The 12,773-nt window shown below is 37.1% G+C and overlaps 1 protein-coding gene across 3 annotated transcripts in view; it reads left to right on the plus strand.

Annotated features, from left to right (window-relative positions):
• The window catches only part of BOD1L1 (biorientation of chromosomes in cell division 1 like 1), a 36,930-nt gene extending 29,250 nt beyond the window's left edge, over positions 1-7,680 (plus strand). For 2 of the 3 annotated variants that reach the window (XM_053974968.1, XM_053974970.1), the window contains exons 21-25: positions 2,089-2,123; positions 2,229-2,313; positions 2,762-2,915; positions 4,981-5,124; positions 6,255-7,680. In XM_053974968.1, the coding sequence (XP_053830943.1) occupies positions 2,089-2,123; positions 2,229-2,313; positions 2,762-2,915; positions 4,981-5,124; positions 6,255-6,363 (527 nt within the window). In that variant the 3' untranslated portion in view covers positions 6,364-7,680. The remainder of the gene's footprint in view (positions 1-2,088; positions 2,124-2,228; positions 2,314-2,761; positions 2,916-4,980; positions 5,125-6,254) is intronic. The other variant, XM_053974969.1, reaches the window with a different exon arrangement.
• The last annotated feature ends 5,093 nt before the right edge of the window (positions 7,681-12,773 follow it).

The raw sequence follows: 12,773 nt of genomic DNA on the forward strand, positions 1-12,773 counted from the left end.
ACAAACATGCAAAAAATCTGAGAAACCAAATCTTCAAAACAAATCTTCTGGAGTTTCCAAAAGCTTAGGCTTCTACAGATACACTAATCTGGCTGCGCTGAACATATGGGCTGTTTCCTATTTTCTCCACATTTGTTAAAATGTCAGCTTTAATCCATATGCTTCTGAATTGTCTCTGGAGGGTTAGCTCCTTGTGTGATACTTGACTTCTGTGAACGGCAAAGAGAACAGACAAGAATGTGAGAATGAAATAAAAGTGCATTCTGCTTTGCTTTTTATTCAAAAGCACAGACACCTGACTGTGTACTTAAAGTTTGGGTGTGTTATGTAACATTTCTGTTTTCCAGGTAACAGGCTGTTAATATCACAGCAATGTTCAGAGGAGTATATAAAGAGGAATGTACTGTTAAATTTTTCATCCTGTATTAGCATTCATGGGCATAAAGGGGTTAAGAGCCCCTGGTAATGAAAAGGAAGCCAAGTTGAATCCCTCTGTGCAGTTCACTTACTCTGGTACTTTCTGGGTGTTCTGCATAAGGATTTGCAATAGGGACAGACCCACACGTGGAGTGGGATGCAGAGTTTTATTTTTGGTCACTACAGCGCATACAGTTAAGACACACATGTTTTCTGAACGTATCATCCTCTGATAACACTAACACTGAACTTTAACTACTTAGCACTAATCAACAGTTGCTGCTCTAAATTTAGTATGATTTTTAGATACTATGTCTTACTATTTTTATACTTACCTTTAAGCATAAGTGGTACATTTTCCTATCATACAGAGGATTATGTTAAAGGCATGTCATGGACCTAGGTGGAATTATTCTTCAGTCAAAAACCCCTTTGCTAGAGTTTTGCCAACATGAACCAGAATTATGAAGTATCTCTTTTGAACACAATACAGGCTGACTGTATTATGTATGTGCTTATACTGTGTGTAGAGCTTAATACAGTGGATGGTCCTATGTTTTATTTCACTTATTTTTTGAACAATTAAATATATTTGTTTTATTTCATTTGCTTTTGTATAAAAGTTTTTCCCCCATAACCTTACAAAGGAGTGCCAAAAAGATTGTGTGTGAGTTTTAGAATATGTTTCTGCTCTTTGAGATCTGTTTTAGATCCTTTGCATTGTCATTCTTCTGTTTGTTTTCTCAGTCTTAATTGGTGAGGGGTTTAGAGTTTGTGTCCTCTTGTTATTTAGCTTTCAGAAATTAGACAGCAATTTTATGGCAGGGGAAAAATATATAAAGATTTGCTTTTATTTAGGTTTCTCTTTTCTACTGCTAAGGATTTTTATCCTTGCAGTGTTGGAGATAAATCCATTTGACAGAGTTCAAAAGCTTTGTAAAATAATCTCCCATCACAGAGTTAGGGTAGAAGTAACCATGGAGAGAAGCCAAGTTGAGACATGGGCTGTAGAGTTAAAAATCTGTTTTAACATGCATAGGCTAGCCTGTAAAAATTACTGAGTTGGAAGTAAGAAGTATTTCAGCAGAGGAAGTCATGTAATTCTCATACTAGAAAGTTTTTAAATAGTGTCTTTTTGAGCTTCATCTCAATCGTCTTAGTATGAGCACAGTTAAGCACTAGAACAGATCACCTGAAGGAACCATGTTCTTGGAGACTTTCAAAATTGGACTGAACAAGATCTTGTGCAAGATTAGATCAATTAATTTAGCCATGCTTTGAACAGGAGATTGGATTAGGTGACCTCTAGAGGCCTCTTCTAAGCCAAATTTTTCTGTGATTCTGTAATTGGTTGACAGTAGCTAAAGGGGGTAAGTATCTTCTGCTTTTCCATTAAAACAGAACAGCATATACAACAAAGCAGTAAATACTGTCAGTTATATAAAGCCTTAGTACGTAAAAAAAATTTTAATCATTGTCCCAGTCTCTGTATGCTCTGTATATAATAAAGTACAACAAGCTATTTTGTAAATTAGAAAGAGACTTGAAATGTTTTTAGAGCTACTGTGATGCTTAGACAAATTTGAGAGAGTATGAAAGGATTCCCTTTTAAATTGATTGGTGAAAGATTTGAAGTTCAGGATCAAGTTTTGTTCTTTCCTTTCTTTTTAGGTACAGAGCTATCTAATAAGAAAGAAACAACAAATGTAAGTGTGAATTGTAACTTTACAAGCAGTATGTAATGAAAAATGTCTGTCTTCTGTGTAAAGTAAATAGTTCTTGACTTACATGATTCCATTTCGTTTTTTCAGGAAGATGAAGCTGAGAAAGCAGAAATGGTTGTGCGTAAAAGGGGAAGAAAGCCCAGGCGTTCTCTGGTTCAATCAGAGGAAATGGGTAAAAGCTTAAGAAACTGTGCTACTCCTAACAGAATAAGAAAATACTGCTGTGCTTTTCTGTTTACTAATAGCAACAAGATAAGCTTTATTCAATTTTCCTTTCTTGAGGAAAAATCATTGAGTTACAGCTAGTGTAAATATTATGTAAATATGTGTAAATTGCTGTAATCTCATGTCAGAATTGCTACATCCCAGATGCTTCCATAAAGGCTCATGAATTTTCTATGAATTCTGGCTAGGAGCTGTGTAAGTAAACTGTGGTGAATATGTTAGCAAGATTAAGTCAAACAAGTGTGAATTAAAAATGTTGAAATATGAAGGAAATGGAAAATTACTTACTGAAAACGGGACTTGTGACTAGAATACCTGTTCTAAATTAAGTGTTCATGTCCTTCTGGAGGCCTTTTGGAAAATTATAGCATATGTGTAAAATTTTAAATGGACAGAAATACTGGAGCCAGAGAAGAAACGTCGGAAATTAACGTCTTCTGAAGATGAGCTAAAAGAGCAAGAGGAAGGTGAGGAAGAGGATGGTGAGGAAGATGATGACGCACATTCTGGGGCCACAACTAGATCAGCCACAAGATTAGAGGCTCAAAGGTAACTGTGTAGACACTCCAAGAACAAGCTTTTTTCTACCTTGTTCTCGGTTGTTGTGGGGTTTGTTGCAGGGAAGAGCTTCTGTCTTCCTCTTTTTGCCTTTTTCTGTTTGTTTTAAATTGATAAGAGCCTCCCAAATAATTTTGATTCTAATTCTAGTACCACTCCTCTAGGAATGAAGAGGCAAAAGGTGAGGCTGAGGGAAATTGTTAGGGTCAAAAGGCATATTTGAATATGTAACAAGATAAGAATTGATCCTGTTGGCACTCTTCGTCTTAGAATTTAAGTCTAAGGACACTTGGTTCTGATGGGTAAAACAGGAAATCAGAGTTGACTGTACAATTCACCATTTGGTATTTGGTGTTGGAACAAGGTGAAAATATAATTATCCCTGTTTGTTTCTTTAAGTACTATCCAAGTTAAATACATGAATCTGCAGTACTGGAGGATTTTATTTCTAGTATGGTGTGGCAAGCACATTTCTCTCTCAGGATTTTTCATAAAGGTGCACAGAGAGAAAGAAAGAGAAAACAATTTCTATTTCTGCTCCTTGTTTTTCCTATGTGGAATGTGCTTGGAGAATTGTTTACCTGGGGTGATTGCTTGATTGGATTCTGGTGAGAATTGTTTGAGTCTGGTGGCCAATTGGATCCACCTGTGTCTGGACTCTGGCAAACAGGCTCACAAGTTGTGAGTAGTTAGATATGATTGTTAGAGAAAGTAGCATGTAGTTTTTAGTATCCTCCTTTAAATAGTATATTAATGTATTATAGCATAGTTATAATAAATAAATCATTCAGCCTTCTGAACTGGAGTCAGACATCATCATTCTTCCCATTGGGTTCACCTGCATTTTACAACAGTATGGTGATCTGCAAGCCTGGAAAGCAGTCTTGCTGCAAAAGACAAGTGTGGGTAACAAGAGTTCTGTTTTCAGGAACCTGTTCTTCTAGTCTGCCTTTTTGTAGACATCATAAATTCTAGCAGAGCTCATCCTCTTGATGTTATTGTGGAAACAATGAAACATAGCAGCTTTGGGAAGTTTTTATGTGTGTTGCTGTCTTTCAGAAGAGAATTGGAGTCCAGGCTTTTTTTTTTATGTTGGTGGTGGGATTACTTTCAAATGACCACATCTACTTCCCTCTTAAGGATATTATGTTGTATTGTATATATGATATGTTAGCCTTTGGGCAGTACTTGAAGCACAGTTGCCACAGTGCTCTTGAACTGATAATTTCAGAACTGAATCTGAAAGTAGTTACATGATTGTTCATTTATGTAAAAACTGTGAAGGTTTACCACTACCACGTAGTAAACAAGTTTTCTTTTAGTAAAGGCAAAGGGACTTCCTTTAGTCTCAGATAATTGTTAACTCTAAAATTGTAATAAAGGTTTTTGTGGTTTATTCTGCTTGCTTGTGGAAACATCTACTTTATAAATTTGGGGTTTATAAATTTTATGAATTTGGGGTTGTGTCTCAGATTTCCAATGCTACCTTTCTGGCTCTGATTGTAACAAAGCATCTCTACCTTAAGGTGCTGCGTACAGTCTGCATTGTATAACTAGCATTTGGGAATAAGTCTGTGGAAGAGGATGCTTCTTCATATTCAGCATTGCTGGATTTCTCTGACTTAAGTCATCTGTTTTCTAAACTATGAAATTAATCACCAATAACCAGTTTTTCAGGTTTCTGAACTTGTGGATACCAAAGCTTTATATGAGTGAATTCAGACTACAGGATATTCTTTTAAATGTAGACACTTACGTACAAAAATTATTGCAAGATTTGGAATGGATTGGTTTGACTTTGGTTTTTCTTGCAAATACCAAATATTATCAGTAAAGCAATCTTTTGATTTTACATTTGATACAAAATACCCAGCTTGGCCTCACAGTTTGTCTTGAAGCAGGCAAATACGTTTTTTTCACTGTTTCTTTTGGCAACTTTGATTTACTTGTTGCAAATACTGTGCAGTCTTAGTTATCTACACTTGGAATGCAAGAAGAAATTGACTTGGTAAAAGTATTTTGTTATATATAAATTCATCATTCTTTTGTATTACAGAAAACAGCCTAGCAAGCCAACCACACGTGCAGCTTCTAAAGGCAGCAGTCCAAGTTCAGTTTCTCCTAGGAAACGACAGAAACTAGCAGCTAAAAAAAGATCTCCAAGTGATACAAGAATCAATAAATCTCCTCCATTGACACAGTAAGTATTAAAGTTGAATCTACTTTGAGTATTTGTTTTGGAAGCCACTACAGAGATACATATAAGGAAAGTAACACACTGCTTCAAAATCTGAACAGCAGACTAGTTTTGTTCTGTTCTCATGTGAATTATAAAAGCTTTTAAAGGATTTTCTTCTGTTTACATTTTTTTCTTTTTCTTCCTTTATTTGACATTTGAAAGATGAGATTTTTTTCTTATATCCTTGGAAACCTCTTGGGAGAATTTGAAAATGCTGTTTATGTAGCATTTTAACTTCAGCAGTGATTCTTTCCTGGGTGGGGGTTAAGAGCATCAGTAGTTCAGGTTAAAGCTAAATATGATGACATGATTCTAATGCTTCAAAGATCTAAGATTAGCTGATAAAAAGAGAAGAAACTCTGAGAGCCCATATACCAGGTTTTGAATATATTTCCGTTTCCCTCTTTTCCTGATATACTTTTTAATTTGTAAAGCTGAGATCATGGTGCAGAGTCCCAAGGGAATAAGTAACAAGCGTGATGCAGAGCTGCTCTGCATCTTGTAGTTTACCTGTAAAATGTGTTGTATGCCAAACACGTGTAGCTGTCATCCTTTCTGAAATGTGTCAGTGTCTTCAGGCTGAACCTGGAGAACATGTGCATTGTGCACTGATGGCTGTCACAGTACACCTCAGCTCCATTATTTTGTATGGCTATGAATGGCCAAGAGTTCAAGCCCATGTAGAGTTAGTTGCAGCTGAAATATGGTGAGCACGTAGATGGGTGTGTGAATGCACAGGGTAAGGTATGTGATCTCTGCCCTTTACTCCCTCATGTGAATGCAGGGCTTGAGACACTATTGCTGCTATTCTGTCTTTGTAGTGAAGAGTAATGAAGTCCATTATAAATCTGTTATAAATCCACAAATCTTTCCAGAGAATGAGAAGGAAGAAGGATGATTCTAGCCCTGAATTGTGCATATGGAGCACTCTCCAACATACAGAATTAGTACCCCATATTTTATTAAGAAGTGGGTTTCAGTAATAAGCTTTTATATAATACATCGGAGATGGACAATTTAGTTCAGCCCTCTGAATAGAATTGTGCCTGACCACTCTGCATTGTGAAAATAATTATTAATATGCTTTTCAGGTTAAAGGTGCAGTCTGCCAAGCGTAAAAGGGAGGACAGCCCAACAGTGGTACGGAGAAAAGGCCAGCAGAAAGCAGAGGAGACACCAATAAAGAAAGCAAAACGATAATCTCTACCAGCCAGTACTGTTCTTGGAAGAGTCAAAAGGAAAACAAACATCTGTGCTTCTATTTTTTTTAAAGCAAAGGGATTTGCACGTGCTTGTTTCAGAGCTCTAAGTTAAACAATGCAGTACTTTTAAGTTACATTTTAAACAGCTTTATAAACTATTGTTTATACAGAATATTATGTACATTTATTTCAGATGAAAAATAAGTTTACTTTGTATCTGAATGAAAAACAAAGTAGTTATATATTTTATCACTGACTTGGAAAGTTGGAGTTTCCCAATGTGACATGCTAATGCAGATGCTTCCAGCCCATAAGGCACCCATGTGCCTACTAATACACTTTGTACATAAACTTGTAAAAATAGGTTGTATTTTACTCTGTGTATGAATCTGATCAATGATGGACATTTTATTTATTATATGGAAAGCATTGGTCTGTAAACTTTAGTATATACCTTAGGGTTTTTTAATTATATATTTTACATTCTATGCAGATGTCAGTAGGAAGCTTCCCCTCTGCTCCCCCAGGGCTGTCTAAAATCTGAAGTTCTCTAAAATATGCTCAGACAGTTGGTAAGATATTTTTCTCGCATGCATTGAAGTAGTTTAGCATAGTGAAAGGGACTTGGCTCCTTTCTGTTCACATTTGTGGCAAAGTACAGCATTTAAAATGTAATCTTCCTAGATTATATTTTCACTTGGAAATTTACTACCAACTTCAAGAAATAAATAGTACTAGGTTAGATTTATTCACAGTGAACCAATACCACCCTAAAATGAAAGTTTTATTTTGCAACTAAACACATGTTCTTTCAGTATTTATCTTTTTCAACAAAGAGGGACCCATTGAAATCAAATGTCACTTCTCCTAACTATAGAGCTTCAGCATTGTATGTTACATTTTATACACAGGTATTAAAAATAGAAGCTGGTATTATTGCCAGAATCTTTTTTTAATGTATATTAACTCTGGTAAGAGCAAATGTTCAAGTGAAGTTGTATATAAAGTTAAACTTTTCTTATGATCAAATGTGTCTCTTGTTATGATGTGATGAATTGCCAAACAATCTGAGATTATTTTAAGTGTTTTGTTGATATTCTGGTTTATAATTAAAAAATATTTTGGGGGTTGGAATTTCACTCTTTTTTTTCTTTATTTCTCTTTTTTTTTTTTGTGAGTTTGTTTTTGTTTTTTTGGTTTTTTTGTTTTTTTGGTTTTTTTTTGAACTTGTTGTAAGGCAGATGTTTCGGTCAGATATTCTGCTAGGTTTCTTACTGAAATTTTTGTATAAAAATATAAAATGTTTGCCAAAAATCTGAGTTGCCATATTTTATTTTTCTTTAATTGTTTTGCTGGGGAACTTGTCTTTACAAATGTGTCTGGTTGGAGTCATGTCTATAAACTTTACCTGGTTAGTGTGTTTAAAAAATGTTCACAGGTGCTTATATTTTAGATATGTAAACAGTAGGGAAAGTTTGCAACTGTTTGCCTGCCTTAGGACACTATAAAAGTGCTCACATAATACTTTTCTAAGTAAATTAGTCTGAAAGAAGAAAATACCTTAGCTCTGAAAATTAATTCCTTTTACTTTCTATCTTAATTCTGCTGCCATATTTATACATGCCTTGCTAGCATACTGATATATTCCTGTATGTTACTAAAACTGATGTTTATGCACAGCTGTAGGATAAGTTGAATCTTTCCTTTTTTCCATTTTTTTTTTCCCTTTGCCCCCTCCAGTAGGCATGGACCAAAGTTGTATATTTTGTCTCAGCCTTTGTTCTGTAAGGCTAAACAGGCTGAACTCTTTGTTTTTCCATGGGTGCTTTCCAGACTTTAGGTGGGATTTGGAGTCCTTCCCTGCACCTTTTCCATTTGTTTCCTTACACCTGAATTCAGTAGTGAGGTTGGCTCAGGAGGTTCCTAAGGAAGCCTCACCACTGCACTATGCAGATAATTAATTAAATTATTCTGTGATATGAAAGCATCAAAGGAATTATCTTTCTGCCGGACAGCCAGTTTTACTTAAAGAGAAGGTAAAACCTGCCAATTTCGCAGACTTTCAGCTTATGCATATGTCACTTACTGCCACCTTTCTTGTCAACAAAATAGACATTTATGCTAGACCACATCACTCTCTATCCATATTGGGAATTCTTTCCCAATATTTTTTTGCTTAGTAGTTTCAAAGTGTTATCTAAATTACTATTGCCCTTTACAGGAACAGTACTAGCCTGCTGTAGTTCAGCAAAACATGAGAAGCTCTTCCTTGATAAGGAAGAGTACTTCACTGAAAGGGTAGCATTGGAACAGGCTGCCCAGGGGGCATCCCTGGAATTGTTCAGGAGTGACCAGATATGGCACCGTGCTATGACTGAGTTCACGTGGTGGCATTTGATCAAGGGTTGGACTCGATGATCTTGGAGATCTTTCCGACATTTGTAATTCTATGATTGAATGTTCACAACTTCCAATTCTTTTGTACCTTCTGTCTCCCAGAGCCTTTCTGAGCACGAGACAGGGAGTGGAAGAAGAATCAGTTTTCCCTCAGTGTATGCAGCAGGAGTCACATTTAGGCAGAGCCGTAGAGAGAAGACTCAGGCACAGGAGGTCTGACACTGGTTATGTGGATGATTATGACTGGATTTATTGCTGATACAGTACCTAAGTATTGTCAATATAAGACAAGCAGTTCTAAAGGGTTTATATATAAGCAGGAAGAGCTAGAAGTGTTTACACTCTTTGGCTTTGCAGAATCCATAATTATAATACAAGCACTCTGGAGCTACTTTAAGATTTTTATCTCACTATGTGACAGTTTCTCCTGCAATTCTCATCTGATTTTCATACTGGGACAAATCCTATTGCCCATCAAAGACAGTTGCAAAGTGGGAGATGGAGGAAGTGAGGAAGACTATCTTTTGCCACAGTCACACACACCCATCTTCATCAGAAGTGAGGTTTGTACTCCAGCTTGAATCTTGACATATGAATAAAGCAATGATACTTTCCTAGCCCATGCAAATTTAGAGAGGTCAGGAGAGAAATACTGTCCTGCACTGTGATGAAACAGAATGTCCTGAAACTGTTTTGTGGAGAGATTTGCTCAGGGCCGTTTGGTGCAATAACATGGCTAGGCTTCAATCCCAGTAAATTTCTAAACCACTTGGCTGGTTTTTATGTTTTAGTGGCTGTTTGTTCTTCCAGTTCCTTCTCTTGGGACAACTTCATTTCTCTGAATGTTAAAATACTGAGTGTGCAGAGATGTGCTGGTGGAAGACTGAGTTCAACTCCTCCCAGAGTTTTACAGAACAGGAACTTGGGTCCTGCTTGCCCATACCTCATCTGCCTGTGTTACCAGCTGGCTTGTTCTCAGGTTTTCTTCATATTTCTGATGCACTCTACTTAAAGGCTATTTACACCTCTTAACTCTCTTCAACTTGAAATACTACGGTGTTATGTACTATATAGATTTTAAATCACATTAATGGATTTTTTTGGTGGTTTTTTTTTTTGTTTGTTTGTTTTTGGTTTTGGTTTTGTTTGGGTTTTTTTTGGTTTTGGGGTTTTTTTTGGTTTTTTGGGTTTTTTTGGGTTTGTTTTTTTTTTTTTTTTTTTTTTTTTTTTGTGGTGGGTTTTTAAACCAGCTAGAGGGTCACCAAGTTACAAGTTTGCAATTTTCATTTTTAGGTGGATTCTGGCAAGCTTTTAAGTCTTGCAACTGGTGAAATTTCCCTCTAGAGCCTGATCCAAAGTCAGTAGATGCATTCAGCAGTTGGGGCAAGGTTTCTGCTGATGTTGGCAGATCTCTGAGTGCCTCAGTTTTCTATTCCAACACCTTCTCTAGTAACACATCTGCTTCTCTCTTGAGGGAGGTGGGGGTTAATCTGTGACATTCATCCCACATACACATCTACTGTTTCTTCTCTCCCAACCAATGTTCCAAAACTATCCCATACAGAACGATCTCTGGCCCCGATCCCTCAGAGGCTGCATAAGGTCCTGAGCTGCTTTAATCTCTCCAGAAACTCAGTAAAAATTTGTCACATAACACTTGGCAACCAAGAGCAGCAGGTACTCCTGGTCATAGTGACAATCAGCAGATGTCCACTGTGAAGCAAGCCCAATACCAGCTCAGGTGTCTACACCTAAAAGTGGTCTGATACCTATATCAGGTTCTACATTAGGAAAAGATCATTTGCCACCACAGATTTTCGGTACTCCCTTGCTTTTGGCAGAGGTAATGGCACCTCTGCAATACTGAGCGTCACTGGGCTGAAGAGAGAGAGCTGCTGCCCTGAATCTGGGATGCACTGAGTGCCTTTACAGATCCTTCCAAAGCAGCATTTGATTTCCTTGAAGCTGTACCTGTTCATATTGTAAAGAGTGAAAATAACTGGTATACTTTTATTCTCTTCCCAGTAAAATTTGCAGTTTTAAGGTTTAATGGACCATCTTGACAAAGGTGACTGCACATTCATACAGCATACACCTAGTCCAAACTCTTGATAGCTCAGGTATCCTCATAATTGCCTGCTCATTCATTTTGTATAGAGTTCAGAAGACTCATACCTTCAGTTTCAAGAACCTTCCATCTATTTTATTTGCTTGTAGCTTCAGTTTGGAGGAAATTGTCCATGTCAGCCTTCTGCAGGTCTTGGCAACTTCTTAAAGATACTGTGCTCGCTTCTTCCAGTATATTCCTTGTCCCAGCTATGTACGTCACACTCCATTACTTCCATCAGCTCTTCAAAAATCTGGGGCCTGTTTCAAACAGGGTGGGTTTTTTTCTACTAAAACATGAAAGTTTAAACACCAAGGAAATTCTATCTCCATTCTAATCTCTGTTTCAAGATGTTTCACCAAAATTCCTTGAAAGGGTATTTCTCATTTAAACCCGCTTCCTCTTTCAAATCTCAGCTTTTTAGTTATCCTTACTGGTTTTGTGAATAAAGTCCAAAAGAAAAACATAATAAAAATAAATGTCTTGCTGGGAGTCCCTAGATAGCTGTATTTAAAGCTAGGAACATAACACTCTTGCCAAACAACTGGGGAATGAAAATATGATTTGAAATGGCCGTAACTTAGTAGGGTACAAATAGATTTTTGGCACTGACTGTCAAAGGGGTGGGGTTGCATGGTCAGGCTGTGACTGCAAGACACTTTTCACCTTCCCTTTTCTGCCCCTTTGCCAGTGCCTTTCTCCATGCCAGTGTTGAGTTGTACAGTCACAGACTGCTGGATCAGGGAGCTTGAAATTACCTCAACAAAACTGCAGATTAGTTTTTAATGTGATCATTTTATTAAACCAGCTGCTGAGGAAACTGGGCAAATACTGCTGTCTGCATAAAGATGTCCATGTGGCAGAGAGGGACTGTGAAATCACCTTCCCATTGTACCATGGGTTTGAGTGCCCTTACGTTGATTATCCATGTGCACCATTAGCTCTCCCATTTATGGAACCCTCTCTATCAATAATTGGTGTATAAGTGAACAGTGAGGTAATTTGTGGGCTTTATCCTTCCTAGTGACAAAACAAAGAGGCTTCTTGAAAGAAGGATAGATTATGCATCACCAATGATGAGATTTTTTATTTTGTGTATTTGTTTAGGGTTGACAACAAATTATAGTGACAATTGAAAGGCGTGTATCTCTACCTTCACCGTCAACATCTTGTATCAGCAAGCTCAGGTCCCCTGAAATGTAGGAAAGCTGTCTCAGATCCCTGGTCCCTGGTGCCACCAAATACACTGAAAATATCTATGCTTTCCACTGGGGAAACATAACCCTTTCTGTCAGTTCAGTCTGGAGATCAAGTACCTGCTGCAGTCCTGGTGAGCTCCATTTGGGGCTTTTCCTTGTGGAAGGACAATGCTTACATGTGGCTCCAGCTAAGCCATACACAAAGTGCAGCTCTTATCCAGCTTAACTAGCTGGTGGGAATATAACTAAAGTAGAAAAAGCTCTATAATATATTTCAGAATAATTTGGACCCTCACAAACCACATGAATAGACCAAAACTGAGCCACATTTTTAAGCACAGCTTCTTTGCTGATCACACAGCTGGACAGCACAGGCACTGGCTATACCTCTGTACATGTACTGAGGTATAGTATGAGAATGAGGTATACTGAGAATGAATAACAGAGCAGTATCAAAGCTATCAGTCCTACTGTCAACTGGAGAACTCAGCCCTCCAGTGATGTCTTTTTCTTTTTTAGATTTCATTGTAACATGTCACACATGCTGTGCAATGATTTATATAAGTCAACATACATTAAAATGAATGAATAAAGAGGAATACATGAAAGAAAAATGCTCTGTGGTCACATTCATTATACTCCAGCATCAGTTCCAGTATATAAACTTGAAAATGTTAAAATTAAATAGTCATTCCCGCTTTGGTG

This window comes from Vidua macroura, chromosome 4 (genome assembly GCF_024509145.1).
Source record: "Vidua macroura isolate BioBank_ID:100142 chromosome 4, ASM2450914v1, whole genome shotgun sequence".
Taxonomy (NCBI): domain Eukaryota; kingdom Metazoa; phylum Chordata; class Aves; order Passeriformes; family Viduidae; genus Vidua; species Vidua macroura.